This window comes from Solea solea, chromosome 7, assembly GCF_958295425.1.
Source record: "Solea solea chromosome 7, fSolSol10.1, whole genome shotgun sequence".
In the NCBI taxonomy this organism is placed as follows: Eukaryota; Metazoa; Chordata; class Actinopteri; order Pleuronectiformes; family Soleidae; genus Solea; species Solea solea.
Window position 1 is genome coordinate 10,596,080 of NC_081140.1, and position 23,920 is coordinate 10,619,999.

General features: G+C 39.5%; 1 protein-coding gene across 2 annotated transcripts; it reads right to left on the reverse strand.

Moving 5' to 3' along the window:
• Window positions 1–628: 628 nt before the first annotated feature.
• Window positions 629–23,634, reverse strand: brwd1 (bromodomain and WD repeat domain containing 1). Of its 2 annotated transcripts, none has more exons than XM_058632953.1 (44): window positions 23,333–23,634; window positions 23,160–23,218; window positions 23,006–23,035; window positions 22,728–22,787; window positions 20,888–21,038; window positions 20,634–20,732; window positions 19,310–19,470; window positions 18,952–19,173; window positions 18,091–18,191; window positions 17,561–17,631; window positions 17,364–17,464; window positions 17,218–17,258; window positions 17,020–17,121; window positions 15,991–16,144; window positions 15,770–15,904; window positions 15,549–15,677; window positions 15,145–15,293; window positions 14,869–14,945; window positions 14,463–14,693; window positions 14,157–14,340; window positions 13,718–13,802; window positions 13,246–13,368; window positions 13,093–13,163; window positions 12,498–12,723; window positions 11,909–12,025; window positions 11,393–11,500; window positions 10,378–10,502; window positions 10,003–10,085; window positions 9,370–9,481; window positions 8,641–8,702; window positions 8,377–8,532; window positions 8,117–8,237; window positions 7,874–7,999; window positions 6,886–6,952; window positions 6,527–6,577; window positions 6,216–6,341; window positions 5,966–6,118; window positions 5,704–5,858; window positions 5,230–5,396; window positions 4,352–4,471; window positions 4,039–4,227; window positions 3,622–3,957; window positions 3,350–3,505; window positions 629–3,240 (listed from the first exon to the last, which is right to left on the reverse strand). In XM_058632953.1, exons 1-44 carry the CDS (start codon window positions 23,367–23,369, stop codon window positions 1,802–1,804), a joined length of 6,768 nt encoding a protein of 2,255 aa, XP_058488936.1. In that variant the 5' UTR covers window positions 23,370–23,634; the 3' UTR covers window positions 629–1,801. The 2 variants fall into 2 exon arrangements, with proteins under 2 accessions (XP_058488936.1, XP_058488935.1); XM_058632952.1 differs by having other exon boundaries at window positions 4,039–4,233; window positions 23,333–23,633.
• Window positions 23,635–23,920: the final 286 nt, after the last annotated feature.

Here is a 23,920-nt window from a genome sequence, read left to right on the forward strand (position 1 = left end):
ACAGTTTTACAAACAAAAAAAATCTAATAAATATTTTAATGATCACCAAAGAGTTATTTAGCAAGAATTTATTTACAGCACCATTTCGAGTCACATGTTTTGTTGCACAGCAGGCTCAGTTTCTTGATAAATCACAAATCAGTGAAGACTGGTTGATTGGACAGTCTGAAGATGCCCATGTTTAGTGTCAGTTGAGAGAAAGAAAATGTTTTGAGAATGGTGTATGTGGTTTTACAGGCTTTAATTGAAACAGAGTGATGGAGCAAACAAGCTGTAGCCCTTTTGAATGATTTGTTACAGCTTTTCAAACATTTGACATATTTGACATTTAGTCATTACCAAGTGGTCTAAAAAACTGTGTTTTTCCAAGTATGACTCAAAATGCAATTTCTTTCAGTACATTGTGGCTTTAAATTGAAACACCATTAAGTCTTCACTCATCACTCCTTAGGGTAATAGATGCACTACATTAGAACCTCACTTTGTATGTGCACAGCCTAAAAGACAAATTAGACATGCCAAACTGATACAGTCCTCTGCAACAAAATGATTTTGCCACATTTCAAATTATAACCTGGTGAATCAAATTCATGACGTAATTGCAACATACCAAGTCCCACACAAAGAACACCTTGAAATTATGTCTTTATTAATAGGAGGAATAACTCATTTCATTGCACTCCACAACCACATTGTATTAATAGTTTTCCTGTGAAATCTGTTTATTAAAGGTGTAGTACGAAAAACATTAAGCAAAATGTCATAAAGCAACTATTTAGAAACCTCCCCATAAACAAAATTAAACCATGTGACTGGCAAAATGTTTTAAGACAACTCTGAAAAAGAATTTAATACTGAAAATAGGTAACACAGGACAATAAACGGTCTTCCCAATATGAGAAATCACAATATTTTGCAACAAGTACTTTTGGTTACTTATACTTGGCAAAAAAGGTACCAATTTGTGACATGTGGCAAGACAATGCAGTTAAATGTAAAATAAAAAAGCTCAAATTAAATAAATGTTTTGCTACCGACTGATCAACCCTTTCAAAGTCATTCTTTATCGAATATTTACAACTAATCACTAGAATACAACGGAAACCGATTTAAAAAAAAAAACAATCAAAAAAACAAAAAAGAAATGTATGGGGGGAAATAAACATAATTGTTTCATTTGGCTCATATCAAAACATATTACAGTCAAGCATTAAGTGTGTGGATTCAGAAAGGAGTGCTGTAGTCAAAAGTCTGAGCGTGGATTTGTTTTTGTGTCCCAGTGAGTGTGCTTGGACATCTGCTGACCTGGAATTGTTTCTTTTCCTTACCTCAGCTCAAAAAAACAACTGCATGTCTGAGACTACAGTAAACTTAGTTGACCCCTGAGTTTCTAATGCAAAACTAGTGTATGAAAGAAATACCTCATTACAGTGTATCTTAGTGCAAGCCAGCAAATATGCTTGATTAAACAGAGGTATATTAGATAGCACCCAAGCTGACAAGCTTCCCCAGAATGGTTCCTCTGCTGGCCCAATCACAACAAGCAGTATGGGAGGTGGTGTTCTGCTCTGTCTCCTTGTGAAAAGCAGCAGTTCAAATGCTTGAATTTCTATTACATCTATAAACACGTTTTTTCATAGAAAATATAAATATCCCTGAATGAAACAGATTCACAGCATTTTCTCTCAAGGACTCCAGTGCTACTACCATAACATGGCCATCAAGTGTCTTTAAGGTCTCCAGTTAATGTCCTTCTCCATCTCTCTTCCTCAAAAGCATGTAGTTCCAGCCGGCAAGTCCTTCATTCGCTGTACTGATAATTTACCGTACGTTTACCCCTGTTACGGGTGTTGACACGCGTCTTTCGCTGTGGTTTGCAATAAGATTCGTCACTGTCGTTACCCTCCTCCTCTTCTGAGGCAGCCTGCTGCCGACGCTGCCTTAGCTGGCGACTGGCCGTCCTTTCACTGATCCCAGACTGTCTATGACTTCTCCTCTTTGGACTGCTGTGGGACCCTGAGCTGGCAAAAGAGTTTTCAGAGGCCGAAGATGACCGCTCGCTTTCCGAAGTATGGTTGCTGCTGCTGTAGCTTTCTTTTCGGTTGTGTTTTGGCCGCTTCACGTTCTTCCTTCTTGAACGACTGACATCTTCCTCCTCCTCACCAGAATCAGACTGGGAAGAGGTGTCCCCCTTGCTTTTACTATTCCCTTGTTTGGATTCCCTTTTGGGGCCCTTTGAGGAGGCTGGGCTGCTATTTTTGTTGTTCACGGACACTGGCTCCTTCTTTTTTTGCTGCTGCCCACCTTCGGAGTCTGAGGTGTAAATGCGTTTTCTCTTGGAAGACAGCTGATTACTGGTTTCAGTGGGAGAGGCTCTGTGGCCGTCTTCCCTTGAAGATCTGGCCGTTTTGTTACCGTTCCTCTGTTCACTCAGGCTCACAGATACAGAATCTTCTTCAGAGAGAGAGTTATCACTGATGTATTTCTTTTTTGGGAGGGCTCTGAGATTCCGGCGTCTATTTGATGTGTTATCTGAATCATCCGACTTATCTTCAGATGAACCAGTGGAGCATTTCCTCCTCGCCTTCCTCTTGGGTTTATAATCCTGCTCTGAGCTCTCTGAAACTGAGGTGTCACCTTGAGGCCGTTTACATTTGCTCTTGTTTCGTGTTGACCTCTTTGTGTTTGATTCAACCTCAAATTCTTCACTGGAGTGGTTGCTTTCTTCTTCGTATTCTCCATCTTTTTTCAGTTTCTTCTTGTTTCGGCTGGGTCTCTTCGGAGAATTGAGTTCATCTGATTCTGCACCATTAAGTTTATTAGTTGAGGCAGATTTTTGTTTATCTTTGCTTTTTGATGGTGTATCTTTGCTTTTTGATGGTGTATCTTTGCTCTTTTTCTTAGACTCCTTCTGGATTGCTTCCTCCACATTTCTTCCATTTTGGTAAGAAGGTTTCTTGAAATTGGTGTTTTTGTCCTCTTCATCTGAACTTGCTGGAGGTTTGTGTTGTGTGGTCCTGGGTTCAGTGTCCTCTACCTCCTCATCACTTGTAATCCTCTTTTTCTTGGCTGGAGTGGTTGCTGTGCTTCTAGAACGTCTCTGAGAAACTACTGCCTGTTCCTCTTCATCCTCTTTCTCCTCAGCTTCACCAGAACTCTCCTCTGCAGTTTCCTCCTGCTCAGAGTTGCTGTTAGATTTGTGATGTTTTGCACTGTGTCCATTCATGTGGGACAAAGTATCTACAAAAGAGAAGTGACAACAATCCAAACAATAAGGGAAGGTTCTCACAATTCCAATCATATGGCAATCAGAATTACAAAATTACACAATGAAGAGGACATAGCTCACCATTTCTCTTTGTTTTAGCAGCTTGTCTTGGTGTCCTCTGTTTGCTGGACCTCGTGCTCCCGTTCTGACGATTCTGAGAGGAGGATGGCGCATCACTGTCACTTCCATCTTCCTCATCCTTTGACTCACAATCTGATTCTTTTGTATTCTGAGAGGCTGTAAAATGGAGCAAGAGCAAACAACATGACTTCGGTCTTAAAATAAAAACACATAAGTGACCGTTTTCATTTTCAACATCTGAGAACATCCAACAATGAAAAGTATTTGCTCACCCTGTGTTGACAGATCTCCATCTGAATCTGAACTACTCTGGATCACTGCAGTGCGTTTGCTGGCCCGGGCTGCGTGACGGCTGCTGCTCCTTCTTGGCGGCTTCTCCTCCTCTTCATCATCATCATCATCATCATCATCATCTTCCTCTGATGCTTCAAGGAGTTTGATCTTACTCACAGCTGCCCTTGCCGTCTTTCTCTTGAGTGACCTGCGGACTCTGACTTTCTCTTCCTCCCGGTCTGAGCCTTGGGACGTGGCTCTGTCAGAGTCCTGCGGGTGACGTCTCTCCCTGCGCAATGACCTTCTGCTGTGACCATTGGTCTCTGCTCTGCCCTCTGAAAACAAGATTTGAACTAGAATAAGAAATATGTAACTGACTTACTGGACTTTTACTTTAGGTCATCTTTGATGGGTACCTGTCCGTTTCTTGTCTGTGGCAGCGCTGTTTCTGGTCAACCGTGTACTCCTGCTCTTTTTACTCCTGCTGGGGTAGCTATGGCTATGACTTGAAGACTGGGAGGACACTTCTCCATCCTCACCTTGTTCACCTTCACTATCAAATTCCTCCTCCATCTCCTCATCTTCCTCCTCTTCGCTCTCACTCTCTGCAACTGGCAACGACAAGCTATTTAATCATTTCTTTTTACAAACAAGTTATTATGTATAATAATCTCCTGATTTTTCTGTATATCTAAATACAAGGCATGAATTGGAACTGGGGAAACTGACCTTTTCTCTTCTTCTTGGCACAATTGCTTCTTGTAACTCTTGCCTTCTGTCTACGGTGATGTTGTCTCGAGGAACCAGAATGTTTTTCCTCCTCCGACTCACTTGCCTCACTCTCTGACTCTGAAGGAGAAAAGATTTGTCAGGCCACACAGTGGTGCCTCACAGCATGAAGGGCCTTTCTGCGTGGAGCTTCCCTGTGTGTGTGTGTGGGTTTTCTGAGTTTAGTGGAACACTAAATTGCCCATAGGTGTGAATGAATGGTTGTTCATGACCCTGCAATGGACTGGCAACCTGTCCGAGGTGTACCCTGTCCTATGTCAGCTGGGATTCGCACTAGCAGCCCTGTGACCCTCATGAGGACGGAAGGACAATTTATGTCAAGTAAATTAACTATAAGACATGTATTGCATCTCAGACAAGTGCACTCTAAACATGTTTCTTCTGAACTGTAATATTTTAGAAAATAATTTAAGTCTCAATTGATTTCAGTTTTCAAATTCCTCTCATGATAACTCAGCACAGTACATATGGAGCAGGACTGCTGATAGAAAAGTAATAATTTAAAATGCTATTGGCAAGCCATATTTAGGTACAACCGCACAGCCCTGATTCAGTCAGACTGTATGTTACTGCTTTAAAATATTTTGTACCTTGTCTCATCTCGTTTCTTATTTGCTTTGTCTAACCCACGGTTTTTGAAAAGCACTGTAGCACATAAAAAAAAACAACAGTAGCTAAGCCACTTAAATAAATATGACTCGACTTTCATCTGGAAGACAAACGGCACATAAGGGTTCAGGTTCACAATTGTGCTATTATAATGATGTTCTATGAACTAAGTACATTCTAAACATGAGGAGGAAGTGTCTCTATTTTACCTGGTGTTGATGAAGCAGCTTTAGAGTCATCCTCTGAGGAGCTGTGACCTGAGCTGCTGCTTCGACTCCTCCTGGCTCTCTCAGGAGCAGACACTTTGGCTGAGGTAGATTTGGTCAGTGACGATATTTCGACTTTTTCCTGAGATTTGACTGCAGCCTTCTTTTGACTGGAGAATTGTTTTTTGTTTTTTTTTCAAAATAAGACAATGGAAAAGTTAGAGAAATCATTTCATCATATGAGTCTTAAACCTGCACTGAGCTAAGCTGACAACTAAACAGTTATAAATTAACCTGGTAACATTTTACATTACAGTACAGAAACAACATTAACACGTTAATGGTATGGTAATAATTAAAAAATGACCATATTAAATTACTGCCATAAATTATTACCAATTACCTATTATTAATAACTAACCAATAAGGTGTCAGGTTATGGTAATACTATCTTCTTTCATCTCAACTTAAACAGACCTTGTGGCGCTGGGATGATCTTGTTGCATCTTCTTGCGGAACCTCTGACTGCGGCGGAGCCTGTCATTGCTCTTGATAGCAGTTTTATACTCAGATATGATCATTCTGATTTGCTCCTCAAAGAAGGCAGAGAGCCGCAAGGTCATACTGTAAATCTATCAAAGAGCAGAAAGAGAATAAAAAATAAAAGAGACAAACTGAAACCAGCTCTTCAATCTGTTGTGGCAGATAACATTTTCCCAAACTTAAATTACTCGCCTACCTTTGAGCGTTTATTGGGTGTGTAAGCTTTAGCATTGGCAAATATTAGGCGAGAATCTTTGCAAAGCTCTATCGGATTTTCATAGTGGTCTTCCTCCAGAGCCCTTTTCACGGAGCCAAAATCCATTGGTGTATCAATAATGTCATGGTAGTCCTGGACAGGAACATGAACAACGATTTAGACATCTTAACCAAAATGCACAAGAGAAAATGTAATGTTGCTTAGATGAATAGCACGACTGTTAACTCACTGGATAGTTCTGAGGATTCACAGGCTGTCTGAATGGCTCCGAGTCCTCACACTGAAATATATAGTTCAGCAGACTCTTGCATTTTTCCTTCCAGGCATCTCTGTCAGGCAGCACCTCCACAGAGCGCTGCCAGAAGATAACACGAGACATGAAATCAACACACTACCAACACACAATATTGCTGCTATTAAATCATTTAAAATGCCATCTCCACTCTCTCATTCAGAAAGTCCTGTGTGTCTCAGTGAAAAGGTAACAATTACCATTTATCTGATCATATTATCCAAAGGTATTTTGGTTTTTCTGCTTACCTGACGTAACCTGTGCCCAGCTGAGGTTCCTGGTGCTTCTGTATCATCGTCCTGTTGACCATAATAAAATGCATTACTTGCATCATTACATTATTATTGCGTTATTGGGATATAGAAAACAATACTCTGCACACCTAAATATAAATGCTTATGACACCTATGTCATCCAACTCATCTCTCCTAGATCTCTCACAAATCTCAGCATTGACTTTAACCAAGTGGACAATTTGCTTGCCAAACAAATATGTAGCCATTAACTTAATAAAATAATTTCACCATTTCATAGTGATTGGGGTCACCTTTAAATTAATAAAAGTTGTTACATGTCATGTTAAACCTGTTTATGTGGGTAAACTTACCTCTTCATCATCATCCATGTCTTCAACAGCATTGTAAATCTCCATGATATCGATGCAGGTTGGATTACTGAGGAAATTAAAACAAACGTCTTTATTGTCATGCTCACCAAATATGAGAAACTCAAATCAAAGTTTAAAATAGAGCTGTAACTAACGATTATTTTCATAATCGATTAATCGGTCGATTATTTTCTCGATGAATCGTTTGGTCCATAAAATATCAGAAAACCGTATAAAATTTTGATCGGGGTTTGTCAAACCTGGAAATGATGATGTTCTCAAATGTCTTGTTTTGTCCACAAACCAAAATGATTAACTTTTAATGATTCTTTGTTATCCAGAGCAAAGAAATTAAGAAAATATTCACATTTAAGAAGCTTAAACAATCACAAATCTTGTTTTAAATCATGAAAAAAAACTTCAAACTGATTATCGATTATCAAAATAGTTGTCGATTAATTTCGTAATAGTTTAATAATCATTTAATCGATTAATTGTTTCAGCTCTAGTTTAAAAACTTTTACGGAGATACAAGATCATGAAATTGATAATTATGAGTAATCAGTTGCAAATATGGGCTATATTTGACATTCATCAACCATCATTTTTTCACATGTAGCTAACCTGCATCTAATAACCTTTTTTAACTTCTGTCATTAAAGAAGATGCTGACAGTCGTGGTACCATAGAATGTTGCTTGCATCAGGTACAGAGTTTTCCTGGCAGATGTTGAAGTTTTGGAATGTTGTCACATAAAGGCTCCCAAATAAAAAAGTGTCTGGCATTATTTTTGATATTATAAAGCTTTTTTGTTTGGGGGCTCTTGTTCTACATGGACTAGTGGCCGCCATTCCTGTACCATTGTAGGGGAAATACTGGACATGTTCAATTACTTTTATTTTCTGCGGCAGTTTCCAAATTATGAAAATGAATTATTACTATCATAAACATTTTTCAAATAATACCAGTGTAGAGAAGAAGAACTTACTTGACAAATTTCTGAAGTACATTTGTGATGATTTTTGCAGAGTGGGCAATCTTACTCCTTGGCTCATTGAAAGTGCGGGCGTTATGTGCAATATACCTGGCATCCCAAATTAATGCTGAAAGGCGTCTGTGGACAAGTAAATAAACTGTGTTATGAAGTTATTATAAGTTATGGCCAAGTTATTAAAATATATCTTTCTTCCTCATAGTTCAGAGGAAGACAGAAAAGAATTGTGGGACTGACCTGTAGAATCTGTGCAAGAGTCGCAGTTTGATTGTTCCCAAATCAGTAGGATAGGCGATCACAGTGCAGTAGGTGGGATACTGAATCAGGTCCACGGGACCGGAGAAGGGAGCTGCAATCTCTGTAACAGACATACAATTTATGTTAGTTCAAGTGCAAGAAATCTTACACTTAACTTGACCTGTTGACTGAAAATGACTTTGCGACAAACGTGTAAACAGACAAAGTAAATGGGCGAGTCTCTACATATGTTTACACACCGATATTGATGAGCTGGTCAATGGCCGCAATGATCCGTTCACACTCCTCGTCCCTGCTCCTCTCTCCCCACTCCCCTGGCTGAGGCTTGTACATCAGGTCTCTCAACTCATCTGCTGTCACAGGGATTCCACCACCTTCTGTCTCTGGCTGCTCGGCTGCACCAGGACAGACACACTTGTTCAATATACAATGAATCTCCATTATGCTTACTTTCTTAGAGTAGAGCTCAGTTCTGGGATGTCTCAGTAAAATGTCTTAATTACCATCATCTGGAATAGGTTCCATGTCCCAAGGACTCAATTTCTCTATTTCCCCATTGTCCCATCTGGTAAGAAACAAAAGCTGATGTCAGACCTATCAAATGTGCTTTGCTGAATCACCTCTTTAAAAAAAAAAAAAAAAAAATAAAGTAATAAATAAATAGTAAGTAAGTATGTAAGTAAATAAATAAATAAATAAATAAAATTGAAATCGAGTACACATATGTTGCAATTATTGCCAATGTAGAAATAAATACTATGGTTATTACAAGATTGCATGATGTTGTGTATGCACAACAAAAAAATGTCAGGTGTCAAAAACTGCCACTGTAATGCCTCCTAATGACCACATGGGGGCAGGAAGGTTCGTCATGGCAAACTGGATATATACTGTGAAAATAATAATGAATATTATGCTGAAAACAATAACCAAATAAAATCTAACAAATACATTTTTTGGAAAGCAGATGTTTGAAATCATGGAATCCTAATTACTCCACTGATGTATTCTCAAAAGGCAAAAAAACAAACTAAAGTCTGTATAACTCCCAAACCTGTCTCAAAGCATTTAGTATTTTTAATTTAGTAAAAACTGTACTTTTTTACAGTTTTGCTTTAAAAAGGAACAACACAGACAGCCATAAATATTGTGTTAGAAGCAAACATAGTGATAGTGCCACATTTAAGGTAATCTCAGTCCTCCTGTCCTGAACACATTATGCGATTTCCCACCTGACTTTGAAACACTGGAAGAGACTGTCGGGATACTCAGGCTGGTACGACTCCTGGCAGACGATGGTCCCAAACCACCAGGCATCGTCTATAGCTGAACGAAACCTATCATCTGTGACAGAGAAAATGTTACCAGATATACATGGAGGAGAAAGAAATGCCCGCGACCCACTTATGCAGAGGCATACTTAGTCAGTAGTGAAGAAGCATTACAAATAAGATGTCTGTAAACAACAAGAAAACTTATTTTGTCAAAAAACAAACTCCTCAGCATCTTCAAAACTGAAAACAGAGGAAGACTTGGTGCCATTACATTTACCTGCAGATATATTTCTCAAATGAACCATAAAAACCTCATTATCTCATTGATATAACTGTGATCATAAAATACACGTTATCCAATTTTTCTGCTGAAACAAAAAGATTATGGATGAGATGGTTGATTTACTGATCATGATCCCCTTATTATTTCAATGAATAAAATGAAAACAAGAGCCCTTTTTATTCTTCATTAAGTGTTGACAATGATAAATGAATTAATTTACTCTTGGGAGCATCTTTCCTCCAAGTAGATTCATAATAACAACAGATACTTAAAGGATTAATGATCTGTAACATAATACACAAACTTACTTGGTTGCCAGTTTCTACGGAGAGCCTCATCATAACTTTGCCTCAACACCAGGAAATCTATAACATCTGGCATGTCGTGATATCTGTAGGAAGAAATTTGTGAGTATCTTTTTGAATCTGGTGTTAATCATTCTGATGAATATACATCAATCAACAGTATCAGAAATTTTAGCCCAGATTTTAAAACATTTAAAACAAAACAAAAAAATGTTTTATCCTTAAATATTTTTTTATTTCAATAAAATCCATACTTAATGACATTTATGTATAAACATTCAGTTCAAACTAGACTCGGCATAGCTGTATGCCACCTTCATGTTGGCAGAATTAGAATGTTACAACATCATAGAGAACTAATAAAACTGAGCTGCTCACTTGACAGAAAACGACTTGTCTGAGATTTTGCCAGTGCCGTGGTCAATGAGAGTGAGCTTCAGACAGCAAAGTGTTGGAGGGCAGACTTCATATCTGATCCCAGTGATCTTCACAAACTCTTGGTCCTAAAAAAATATACACAAATGGGTTTCAATTAATTAAGTACACTGATGAGCTCAAATACTATGAACACTTAGGGACAAAGCAAACAACATTATTTATTATTATTATTACTAAGATAAATAATAGATAATGTGTTGGATACAGGAGAAATGAGCAGCAACATTACAGCCAAAGGATGTGGCTTTGAAATGTCAAACTTTTTAACAGTGGATATACAGTAAGCTCTAGATTGCACTCTAAATGTCAGGATTGCACAGAGAAAACCCACAAACGTGCATTATTGATGAAGATATGTATACAGTTGCACTAAATAAATATTTGATGCTTTGTATGTTTTATGTTACGAGAGGACAGAGTCATGTGTATAATTATACAAATCCAAATAGCGATGAATAGCCCCAGAAGTAGCCAGAGTGGACATGTTGGTATGATGATTCCATTCAGACCAGGTATTAACATGCACCCTGAGAGATCAGATTTTAATTGAACAGCAGTTTGTGCGACTCTTCAAACCCGACATTAAAACATGTCCTAGATGCAACATGAAATAATTGTTACATATGGGTACAGATTAGAAAAAAGCGGGTCAGAGGACATCAGCTGAGGAGGTGGGCTCCAATGCATCTTGTGGACAGATCGCTTTCATGCAGCTCAGGAATGTGGCCACACGTGTCATGGTTTTGTCGACTGTATCAGGGGGCAGAGTCAGTACAAACTGGATGCATTCATTCTGTACTTAGTGCTCGTCATTTAGGGTGGATGTGAATACCAGGTGTGAACAGGTCAATGAGTCAAGAACTCAGCGAATACAATTCATTTTGACTTCTAGTGTTTTAGTGACTTTAGTGGAGGCTGTCTATATCAGATTAAGATGAACATAATCTAGACTTACCCGCAGCTCCATTTTCTTCCAGGGCTGTTTGTCTAAATTGATGGGGTACAGTTCATTTCGATTCACTGCCTCAACATAGGCCTCGTGTCCCTGCCGAAAGTAGATAACCTGACAGGAACAAAAAGTCAGAGCTTAGAGTGTAACTGAAAAGCAGGATGACCATCATGATCATTTTTACAGGAACCATGGGGCATGACTACTACCACACAAAGATTTGAGAAATGTATTGAATCAACAGCTCTAACTATATATTCAAGAACAACCAAACCCAATTATAATAACCAACATGTAAACACATTTTTCATCCTAGTCATTTTAAAGTCTGCTGACATTTTCAAAATCCTTTGCATGATGTTTACATGTATTTTATTCATTTCTCTGCTTTCATTTCTGTGTGCTGATGCACTGACCTAAAGTCTCATGAGGAAAGGTTTCTTACCGTCAAGGTGTAAGGGAATGGTGAGGGGATAAAATATAAAATAGATTAAATATATGTATAATAATGGATAAACATACCTCATCCCCCATTTGGGGGACAAAAGGAGATTTCCTGGGAATGACATCAGTGATCCATGGTGAGGGTCTGAATTCATTGGACACCTCTCTGTTGATTGATGGTCTGGCCTTCGGACGCTGATTTTCACATGATGGGAAATATTAAAAAGAGTAAATATGAACCTGATGAAAAACATACATAATACATGTCTGAATTCATTATCTAAAGCTAATGTCTGATAGAAGCTGTGCTGGGTTGTGGAGAAGGGAAGTTGGAAACATCAATTCCTAAACAAGACTTGACTTCATCACTCCTTTCACTATGCCATGTTGTCGGTTTACACTCATTACTTTTGACCATGCAGAACGATCTCTATGCTCTCACTGGTCAACGTTAGTAACATGACGGAACAGAATTGTAAAAGGCAGAAGAAAAAAAATAAAACATGTTTTTTTTTTGGTGGGCTTTTTTTGTCCCGATACCCTACATCCATTGGATCGCGCTATAATTGTGTTTAAAACATGTAGTCTGACCTCCGCATAATCAGTTAAGTCTCACACAGTGGCACATCAGAATTAGTCATTTATGCAGAACATCTGTCTAACTCACCCGCGGTGGCTTGTTCTTTTCCTTTTTGGACTTCTCCTTGATTTTCTTCGCAGGTTTCTCCTCCTCGTCACTCTGCTGCTTCTCCTCCTCTTCCTCGTTCTCCTCTTCCTCCTCCTCAGAGGTGCTGAGCCTGCACCTCGCTCGTTTCCTTGATGACAAAGGGGTTGAGGGCTGCAGGTTGATACCAGCATCTGCTGTCCAGTCCGAGTACTCACTGGATGTGTGGCTGTCAAACCAAAAGTACTTATGATTAACATTTGAAGTTCAACAGATGCAAACAGGAAACACACAAACTTAATAAACTAAGTTTATCGGGTTCTTTAAACTGGTGTTTCGCAATTCTCTCACATGAGGAAAATGTGTGCATAATAATACCAGGAACACTACACAGGAAATTACTGCACAATAATATAAGGCACACCCACTATAATGTTACTGGAGGAAATCCTACTGGTGTATTTGATGATCCCATAAAAATCACCTGTGATCTATCAGTGGGTCCTGACCAATTTTATTGGAATTACTGCTTTAAACAAAAGCTAAGAATTACTGGCCAATAGCACAAGGCTCCCGACCTGTCTAGGCAACATTATACCTTGAGCTGTCACTGTTCCACTCCTCTTCATCATTAGACGACTCCAGATCACTCCCATCTAGTTCGTTGTCCTGAACAAATCCAAAACAAAGATACTCAAATATTTGTAAATTACATTTTCTCAAAGTCTCAGGAGAGTGTAAAATATGATACCTCAGTGTGTATGTCTGAGCTTGCTGTTTCCTCTCCCTCTTCACATGACATGTCAAAAAATTCTGACACGTCACCGCGGCCATGTACTCGCTTTGTAGTGGAGGGTTCATCATCCGAGTCGTCCTGTGGGCCAGACGGGACTGATTCAACACCAGTGCAAGAATTTGTACAGAAAAAAGCTAAAACCTCAAATAAACACAAACCTACTGAGCGAATACAATTAATAAAGACACATTTTATTTGACACTACGTTTTACTTCACACTTGTATGTAGCAATGTATTCATTATAACTGCTGTGTTGGTATACTAAATACTAAACATATAGTATTTAGTATACCAACACAGCAGTTATAATGAATACATTGCTACATACAAGTGTGAAGTAAAACGTAGTGTCAAATAAAATTCCACAAAATGGGGAACACAAAGTGTTATTTAAGACTTCATTAGTGAAGAAACGAGAAAACATACTCGATGGTAGACAATGCGCCTCTTCTTCGTATTGTACAAAGCCACCTCCTCATCTCCCTTGGCTGTTCGAATTTCCACCTGGTCTCTGGAAAAAAAAGTTTCAAAAACAATAAATAACTCATACGCTGTAGCACCTGTCACTATTATTTTAAGGGGATAAAGCAATGACGTTCATGCCCAAATTTGAAAAATAACAATATTGACCCCTTCTGTCATTCACATTCTCTTATATTCCTTTGACATGAAATACTGAAATAATTTTTAGATACATTTATACAACTATACCTTTTCTAAATATTAATATGTAGGATAGAATTAGTTTTCTTGCATAAACAGCATCTCCTTAAAAACAAAATCCAACAGCAGGTACGTATCTTTACATATTGTATCTTCAGCTGTGGCTGGTAAACAGGAAAGGCTGCTACATCAGGGCTCTTACCTGTAGCTGCTGGATGGCAGTTCAGGCACCACCACCCTCCGTCTCCAGGCCTGCAGGTCTCTCTCAGTGGCCATTTGGCTAAGAGGAGCATTCTGGTGCATCTGACGGACACCTTCCACCTGTCCACTGCGGCGCAGACCTACATTCGGAGGTGACTGCACATCTGCTCGATCATTCACAGACACTACAACGAAAAAAAAAAAAATTATATAAAGCAAATATTGACCAAAACCCAAAGAATTAGCCTCCAACAGCTCAATACATCAATAATAAGAATCCAATACGGCACTGGTGCCGTATCAATACCTCTGCGTGGTGTGCTTGGTGCTACTGCAAAAGCTTGGGCCTGAGCCTCAGCTTGTCCCTCGTGTTCGGCTCCAGCACCTTGCGGTGCCTCTGGCACAGACGGGATCCGACGGTCCTGTTGCTCCTGCAGCTGTCGAATGGCCTGATCCAGAAGACCGATGCGTCTCACCGCCACCTCTTCGTGTTCCGCAGTCTGCTGGCTGATCACCTGCTCCACCACCTCACCATCACCTGAAGATGTCAGACCAAGAGCATGAGTGGGTGATAGTGGAGCTTCATAATGGACAAACACTTGGAGCAGGCTGTTTGAAAAAGCTTACAATATTATTATTGGTAGTCTGGTTAATAAAGCAGTGAACGTGAAATTGACTAATAAAAACAGTTCTGGTTTAAATGAATGCCTTACTGGTGGCTACGTATCCCAGCTGTGGAACCAGGTGTTCAGCAGCAATGTTCTCCCGCCCTGGAACAAGACGCTGATACCTGATGAAAAATATGTTAACCAGAGCTAAGTCTTTTGAGATTTGTTTTTGACTACAAGTAAAAATAGGCAGCATGAGTAGAACGACTAAAACGTAATAAAAACAACATAATTAGTGTTTTTGTATTATATATGTACAATACAATAACACATTCAATGAGTAAACTATATTGCTGCTGTACAACTGAATGTCATATCTACCTCGGAGGATGGGGATTTCCATCCACATCCACCAGGAAGGGTGGGGGCATGAGATGAGGCGCCTGCTGAGTCTGTTCATCCAACACAAAGCCATTGGCATCCCGGATCAATGGTCTGTAGTCGGTGTGGAAGAACACCTGGTCTGGAAGCTGTGTGGACACCAGTGGAAAAGTAGCTGGATAAATTACCATGCAGCTTCTGTTATATTAATTTTTATTTTTAGATACACATGCACACTTAGTATCCAAACAGCTTGCACAATTTTAAAGGCTACTATCTATCATATACTCTATCTGTAAGATTTAAATACACAACATACGCAAGGCATGACTGCGTTTTTCCTTTTATCTGCAATAAAGAGGAATTGTTTAAGACTGAAATTTTAATTTATAATTTATTCTTGCCTTCTCATATGGCTTAGAACTGCCAAAGCCAAAGATGAGCAGATGGCCGTGAGAATCTGTGCAGGCAAAACGCTGGCCGTCTGGAGTGAATTTGCAGTCGAACACAGCTCCATGACCTTGGCCCTCAATCTGGAAGAGAAACAAAAAATAAATAAATAAATCACTGCAGGTATAGACAGTTTTGGTCATTTTCTATCTGATAGTTCTCAACGACAAGGTACCATGTTGAAGTAATGCTGTGTGTTAGTCCCTCTCAGCAGATCCCATATGAAGACATTCCCATCATGACCAGCAGATAGGATAATCCTGGGGTCAAAGGGGTGTGGTTCCAGTACAAACACCTCAGCCTCGTGGCCCTAAGAACAGCATACAGGTTAGTCTCTGGTTAAAACCAGGATATGCTTGATCATTTTCAAAGAGGAAGAATAATGTGTAAAATTACTTTAAGGATATGTAGCAGCTGTCCTGTGTAGGAGTTCCACACTTTGAGGAGATGGTTGTTAACAGCCGTGATGACTGTATGGTCATGGCGATCCCACGCTACCATTGTGACTTTGGGTTTGAAGTAGCTCTCCTCTTCAGTCGTTGATTGAGCACTGTAAGAAACAATACAATACAAATATCAGCATGGTAATGCCTAACCCTCATCCAGACAATCATCCTGCGTATTTGTGTTTTATCTTTCAGTTTACGAAAGACAGAAATGTTCCATTTATGCTCTAAATGGAAGGTGCAGCAGCATACTTCCATTCTCATTCAATTCAATTAAGCATTCCGCACCTATGACTTCCTTGAATAATTTAAACAATGTTATCCTGATTTTCTTTTCCAGTGAAAGAGAAATCTTCTTTTAAAATTGATTCTTTTGCATTTCAGGCTGAATACAGTAGAGAACGCTTTGTAAATGGATGCAGTGATGAATTGAATGCATGGAAATGTTGAAAATGAAATAAGAAATAAGATAAGCTACGAAAAAATTGACTGTACCTCTCATTGTCAGTTTTAGCAACTGACAGGGATGCTCTCATAGTTCAGACTGATTTAAACAAAAAACCAACATGTCTTGACTTTGTTAGTCTCCAATATAACCAAAGCAAAATGTTGAATTAGCAAGAGTAAGAAGCAGTAACTTTTTTTCAATATCGGATTTTCACCAATAGGGACTCTATTTATAGAAGCATACAGTAAATTGAATGCAAACATTTGTCAGTGAGTGGAGTGTTAAACTCACAGCTGAGAGTTGTGACTTATTCATGCTGACAACTGAACAAACGAAACAGGTGGTGCAATGGATTCCTCAGCAGACATCAGCACCTGGTTCACACTCGCACATGCTCTGACAAATCGGTGAGGTTGACTATGCACAACGCGGCTACCCCTCAAACCATAAACAACATTTGCACAGACTTTATTTCACTAATTGGAAATGTTGCTCATGCATATCCCTTTTGAACAGCAGCAAAGTTCTTACCCTGGAAGAGTGGCAGACATGTTGAGCAAGATGCACCTCCACTGCTGCCGCTGATGCAGCTTCCATATCCTTGCTGTCCCATCACGACTTCCACTCACAAACCTCAAAAGGAACATTGACGGCGACTGTTAATTCACTTTCATCTACTACAATAAAATACATGGTGCAAAAGAATAACAGACAATAATCATGTCATACCTTTGACCCGAGTGGCAAAACTGAATGCTGTCAACTTTGTCCTACACAGAGTAAACAGAAATACAGAGAGTGTTCATGACATCTTTGTGATGATACTGCTGATGTGATGAAGGTTAATATTTACTGGCTCTTGAGAGGGTTCTTACTGTGTGCTCATGGAGCTCCGATGTCTTCTCTGGACTCCCGCTTCCTAGGTAATATATTCTGATGACATCATCAGTACTTCCTGTTGCTAAGAAGATCCCACCTGGAGAGAAAACAAAAGGCCATAATCAGCTTTGCAGTGTTTAATGCAGAAACTTTGATTCTGTAATTTGAAATAAATAGAAATAAAAATAATGACCTGGACTGAATGAGGAGCAAACAGTCTGAACTCCTGGCCTCGGCCGCTCTGTAAATTTGTGTGGCCGATCACTTTAAAGACAACAGAGAAAATCTTATTGAGTCATTGCACACTGGGAAACAGAAGCAGTGTTATGTGTTGGCCCATGCTTCAACAAAACTGTCAAATTAAGCGTCATCTAATCTGAGTGGCACTGTAACTTCAGAATGATAGATGTGACGTCAGTCAGGTGATGCTAATATCAATATAATAGTAGCAGAAGTCACATAAAACCCATTTTATCCATGTTCTTCTCAAAATACTCCAACCTACCGGATGACTGAGTCACTGTCCTTTCAACAGTGTTCTCTATGATTTTGCTGTTCAATGAGGATTTTGAGGACTAAATTGAAACACACAGTATCCATAGTAAAGCATAGAAACATTGAATTGCAAATCTTAACACGTTTTTTTTTTATATATAAACAAACTACACTATAATATTTGTGAAGGAAAACCTCAATAACATTGTTGCCTAATGAACAACTCACCTGAAGTTTATGTTGTTGACATCCCATTGCCAGAAGCAGACAGTAGCATCAGTTCCAGTAGAAAGCATGTAACGTTTTGAGCCCTTGGCAAACGGCGAGAACTAAAAAGCACAAGTCATTCACAGATGAGACGTCTGAATTATTCTAACTAAATCATTTTAGCATGTCTATGTAAGAAATTCTATCATTGGTGGAAGTAGAAAAATATGCGGAATTAACCAGAGATAAGATAAAGACTAATAATAATTATTTAATTTACTGTCCCAAAGTGATAGCACAATTACTCATGTATCAGAAAGAATAAACAATCCACCCCCATCTGTATTGGAAATTACTGTAGCCGAAATCAAGATTTTTTTTAACCTAATATCAAAATCGGATTTACACCATTCCCACTGCCAGGGGTGGGTCTGCCCTGTGTTTTTTTTTTTAACCCTTGCGTCACCCGTAATGAAATGTGACATATGTACAGTACACAAATGTACTGGAAGCATTATGAGTGCAACAACAACGGGATAGAGCTCGGTGAATGTTGTAGCCGTTAAGTTAATCTTACTTCAGTCCCTAGTTCAGAATCAACTGCACGTAACAGCTATACTAATGGCCAGAAGATTGAATGCGTGTCCAAGTGTGGCACCATAATGACTAATGAAGAATTTGTACAACTGCCAAAAAAGAAGCAGACTAAGAAGTAGTTAGTGTGTTCACCCAGATCTAGCTTCTAACTAATGTTGATCAAAGCTAAAGCCAACTCCTTTGACCAGGGAATGAATGTCGATTGAGTATATTCCCACTGGTCAAAACGTCATTTATACCCTGGATTATCATCAATAGTGGGAATGGAGTATTTGTTTAACCGACCTGAAGGGAGGTAATGGATCCACTGTGTCCCTGCAGCACAGCCACAGGGGCGCAGGTACGAAGGCACCATACACGGATGGTTTTGTCACAGCTTCCTGCAGCAATTAGCGTGTTTTCATAATTAACTGCCAAATCTGTGATTTCTGCAGAGTGTCCTCGCAATGTTGAATGAAGCCTTCCATCAAACGAAGACCAAATCTTCACCAAACAGTCGTCTGAGCCCTGAAAAAGAAAAAAACTACCACTTTAATAACTTGCAGACAAGTTGTGCACAACGTTAAAATGACAATTCAGTGACAGCATTGCTGTGTGGGAGAATTGTATGGGAGAATATGTCAAAAACTAAGTTTCATCTTACTGTGAAGATCCTGAGACCCGTGCGATCGAATGCAATACAGTACACTGCAGACAGATGACCCAGGATCCGCCTATGCAGCCGCATGCGCTCATAGTTGCTGACAGGATTGATGGAGCTGAAGTGCTGCACTCCTGTCAGCTCTCTCCCTTGATGCACCTTCACTGTTGATGATAAGAAGCCAATCATTGTAAGAGTGATGAAACTGCAGGACAGTGGTAGAACTAGTACCAGCACAAACAGGGTGGGTGTAAGATATATTTACTCTGTGGTGGGCCGAAACTAAAAGGCCAGCATAATTATGGGCTCAAATACAACTAATAGAAATACAAAGTAAATGCATCATCTTTATTCAGCCACCTGTTTCCATTTTCTACCTCTTTATCCTCCACATGACGGTTGTGGCGGAGCTGGAGCTCAACACAGCTGACATAGGGTGAAAGGCAGGGTACACCCTGCACAGGTGACCAGTCCATCACAGGAAGCATTCACGGGATCTGAACCGGGGACCTACTTGCTGTAAGGCAACAATGTTGGCTTCTTTATTGCCAATTGTCCCCTTGCTTCATATCATTTTAAAATATTTTTGCCAGTTAATAAATGTGATTTTAACAAAAAAAAAGGAGGAGAAATTGCCATCCCTAAATCAAATCAAACGTCCAAGCAACAACAGTATTCCTGCTGCTCTGAAGTCAGATGCATCTGGTTTGTATCTGTTACTATGGGGAACAACAAAATATGAGAGCAACATGGTGTTTTCTGTAGCTGTGCTGCAAGGTCTCACTGTCTTGTTTGAAGCATGTAATTTGGCCATTCTGTGGATCATCCCTAAAATGTGGCTAATTTAATAGAAATAAAAAGAAAACACTGTGGGCAAAGAAGCACAACAAGAATGTTGGCAGCAGTGCATAAGCGATAAATGCTTCTACTGCAATGCAAACGGGGGTGATTGAAAATCCTGAAGAATTGTGTGACTTGTGAGAAAATAAGACACACATTTCTAAATTAAATGTTGATTTATGCTCACCATAGCTGTCAAGTTAATGACAAAGACTGCAGTGTAATCGGCTGCATTGAGGAAATCAATCTGGCAAAGTCATTGCAGTGCACCACACCAATAATCAACTATATACCTACAAACTGCCTACAAGTAAAATGTGGACACTCATGGAAGAGGAACACACAATGCAAAACACAAAGTACATATGAACCACTTCAATGATTGTTGTTATCACATGCATGGTTAGTGGGGAGAAATTTGAATCCTGTTTTCTTCTTTTTTTTTTTACACAGGTAACAGAGGCATATAAAGCAAGAGCAGGTGTACCTAGGTGAGGAGGATTCTTGCAGTTCAAAGGCCTCTCTGGTGGTCTGCCCCGGTGAAGGGCTGCATATGATGAAGCTTTAAACTGCACACGTTCACAGTCTGAAAAACCAAAACAGAGACTTTTAAAGAATGAGTCACATAATTACCAGCTGCACTTATGGTGAATGCATTGTGAACAAAAAAAACTAAAATCTATTCAAACCTTTAAATTATAATATAAAAGAGCCAAACAAGGAGTCTTGAAGATTGTGTACCTTTTGGGGTTCGAAGCACTGACTGCTTTCCGGACCCCAGGAGAGAGTGTACCCCTGGGACACACGATGGCACATCTTTGTCAAGAAGTGGTCCAATCTGCTTACATATCTTTAGCAAATGATCTGGCGCAACGTGTCTGTTGGCTGCAACCTGTCAGAACAAACAAAGACAGATGTGATAATGATACTGAACAGTGTCCCTGCTCAGATCATTAAATAAATGAACAAATAATGATTTGTGTTTTAGAATGATGGTCAGACAAGATAAACACATACAATGAAAATAGACGAATAGTCATGTATTCCAATAGGCAGTTGGCACAGAAACAACATGATTTTGGCTGCAACAATTAATCGGTTACTAAATTAATTTTAAATATTTTGAGAAACGATTAATTGGGTTTAGCGTTAGTTTTTTTTTTATTATCAAACAAAGTTCTCTGACGTTTCAGCTTCTTAAATGGGAATATTGTCTGATTCCTTTGCTCCAAATGACAAAGAAATAACATAACCAGAATAATTTTGGTATGTGGACAAAACAAGACATTTCAGATGATAATTTCAAGGTTTGGGAATCACAGATCAACATTTTCTAAAACTTCACGGACAAAATAAATGATATATTATACAGATTAATCAGTTAAGAGAATATTTAGTTGCAGCCCTAGAGATGATCACATTAGACCTGTGCTGACCTCCCTTCAGTGGCTTTCAGTTGAATCCACTTAAAAATGTTATTTGCTATAGAAAGTCTCAATGGCATGACATTGCATTTGTTAGTTTGTACAGCACTTCGGTAACTGATATGTTAAATTCGCAATAGCAAAAAAATGCTTTCATACCACTGTTTTATATGAACACATAGTCTATATAAACTCAGCCAATTGGTATAGGTATACATGTTTATAGATGGTAAAGATGACCTACTGAAGTTCAAAATGAGCATCAGAATCAGGAACATGGTGATTTAAGTGAGTTTGAATGTGGCATGGTGTTTGATGCCAGACAGATTGACCTGAGAATTTCAACCCTAACCCTATCTACTGGGATTTTCACTGACAACCATCTCTATGGTTTACAGAAAGTAGTCAGAAGAGTTAAATATAATAGTATTCAGCAAGTCCCTGGCAAAAAATCCACATTGATGACATAGGAGAATGACTAGACTGGTTTGAAATTATACAAAAGCAAACATTATTCACAATAGTAACTCTAATATCGATGTATAACATGTGAAACCTAGAAGCAGAATAGCTACCTTACTGGTGCCACTCTTGCTACTTTTATTAAGTGCCTTGTGTCTCTAATTAAATAACCAGAGAAAGCAGCGAATATAGTATATAAGCACGATCTTATCTTATCTAATGCCGGCAGTTTGACTTTTCTAGGAGCTGCAGTTGTCTGACGGAGTGTCTGGCTTAAATGTGCTTGGTTTCTTATGCAAATGTTTCTTTTTTGACGGACCAATCAGATCACCGGTCACATGAACAACAACGCAGAGACAGAGAAACTCAGCATGTGATTGGCCAGTGAGGCCGCCTCTACGTAGCGAGAAGCCAGTGTACCCACCCTATCTGCAGTACAGTCACAGCTAAATAATATTAAATCCTGTGGTCGTAAACCGTCTCTGGGGGTAATATTTAAGTTCCCCTCGTGTAAAAATCAGCCCAAAGGGAACTAGCCGTTAGCGCGTGACTCATCTAAATACGCTCGATAAGCAAGAGTGGTGCAGCAGGAGAAAGAACAAAGACCGTAAACAAGCACGGAGCATGCACACACCGTCCACGGTTACAAGACAATAACAACCGCCTACAATGACAGAAATGAAGTTCACTCTCACCACATCTTCATATGTTCTCGGGTGCTCATTTCCAAGCCAGTCCAGTCTCCCGGGCAAGAGCTGTCGAAAACAAGTTTTAAAATGAGGCGAGGGCAACGGAAAATTAGCAGCAGGTTCACACCAAGCTAGTAAAAAGAGCCGGGTGATGTCAAACGAGTAGGACGAAGAGGTGTATTTAAAAGTCGACAGAAGTGGGACAAGTTTCGTGTCCACACTCCGTCAACACATACAGACAACCGCTAGCATATAACACAGCGACGATACACACATACACGCACCTGATAGTCTTCCAGTTCATTTGCCAGAACCTGCAGTGGATTAAAAAAAGTGAGTGTATTAACAGCATACTGCCTCTGTTAACTAACTATATATCCAACAATAACCAGCTATGAAAGACAACAACAGTGAACCAGTGCAAGCACGCCACCTCACCTCAGCCGCTCTCCGACATGGACCCGTTGTAAGAAAACGAGAAATCAAGTAATAGAGCTCTGAAATGAACAGAGAGGATTCACGGTGAGAAAAAAAAGTAGTCGGTTTATTAATTGACACGAACGGTATGACTGTAAATGGAGCTATCAGTTGGGTTTACTTCTGCGGCTTACCCGACTCAAGGAGCGAAGTGTTCCGATTTTTGGCCATTGAATCGGCCGTGTTTTTGGAGAGGAGAGACAACAGTTTTATTAGCTAAGTCCACGACTACAGATAATGTGGTATATTTGTTTAATTTCGGCTACACAGCTCTGACCCCCTCCACGGTTGCTCCCGCTTTCTATTCAGCCTGTTTGCAGTCGCCATTGGAAGGATGAGGCCTTGGTGAGTCGACTTACTTCCGCCACAGCGGAGGAACACAGGAACAAGGGGGTGGGGAGGAGCTCCCTCTCAACAAAAGACGCAAGTGTGCGCAGGCCGGGCACGTATGTCTTATTTCAGCGTAACATCAGATTCTGACACAGTTTACAACATAACTTGTTAAATAACTACAATTATAACATTTAATACCTTTCACACAACGCATTTACAAAATGGACGCCCCCCGTTTTAACAATCAAGGTCGTGAGTTCCTGCACATGACGTCATAGACAAATGTTGCCAAATTTGCTTTATTCTATCCTTTGATTTCTAATTGTTTTGTTTTAAGATTTTATAAGATCAGCCGGTTTCTGTTGACAAGAGCCAGTACAATATTAACT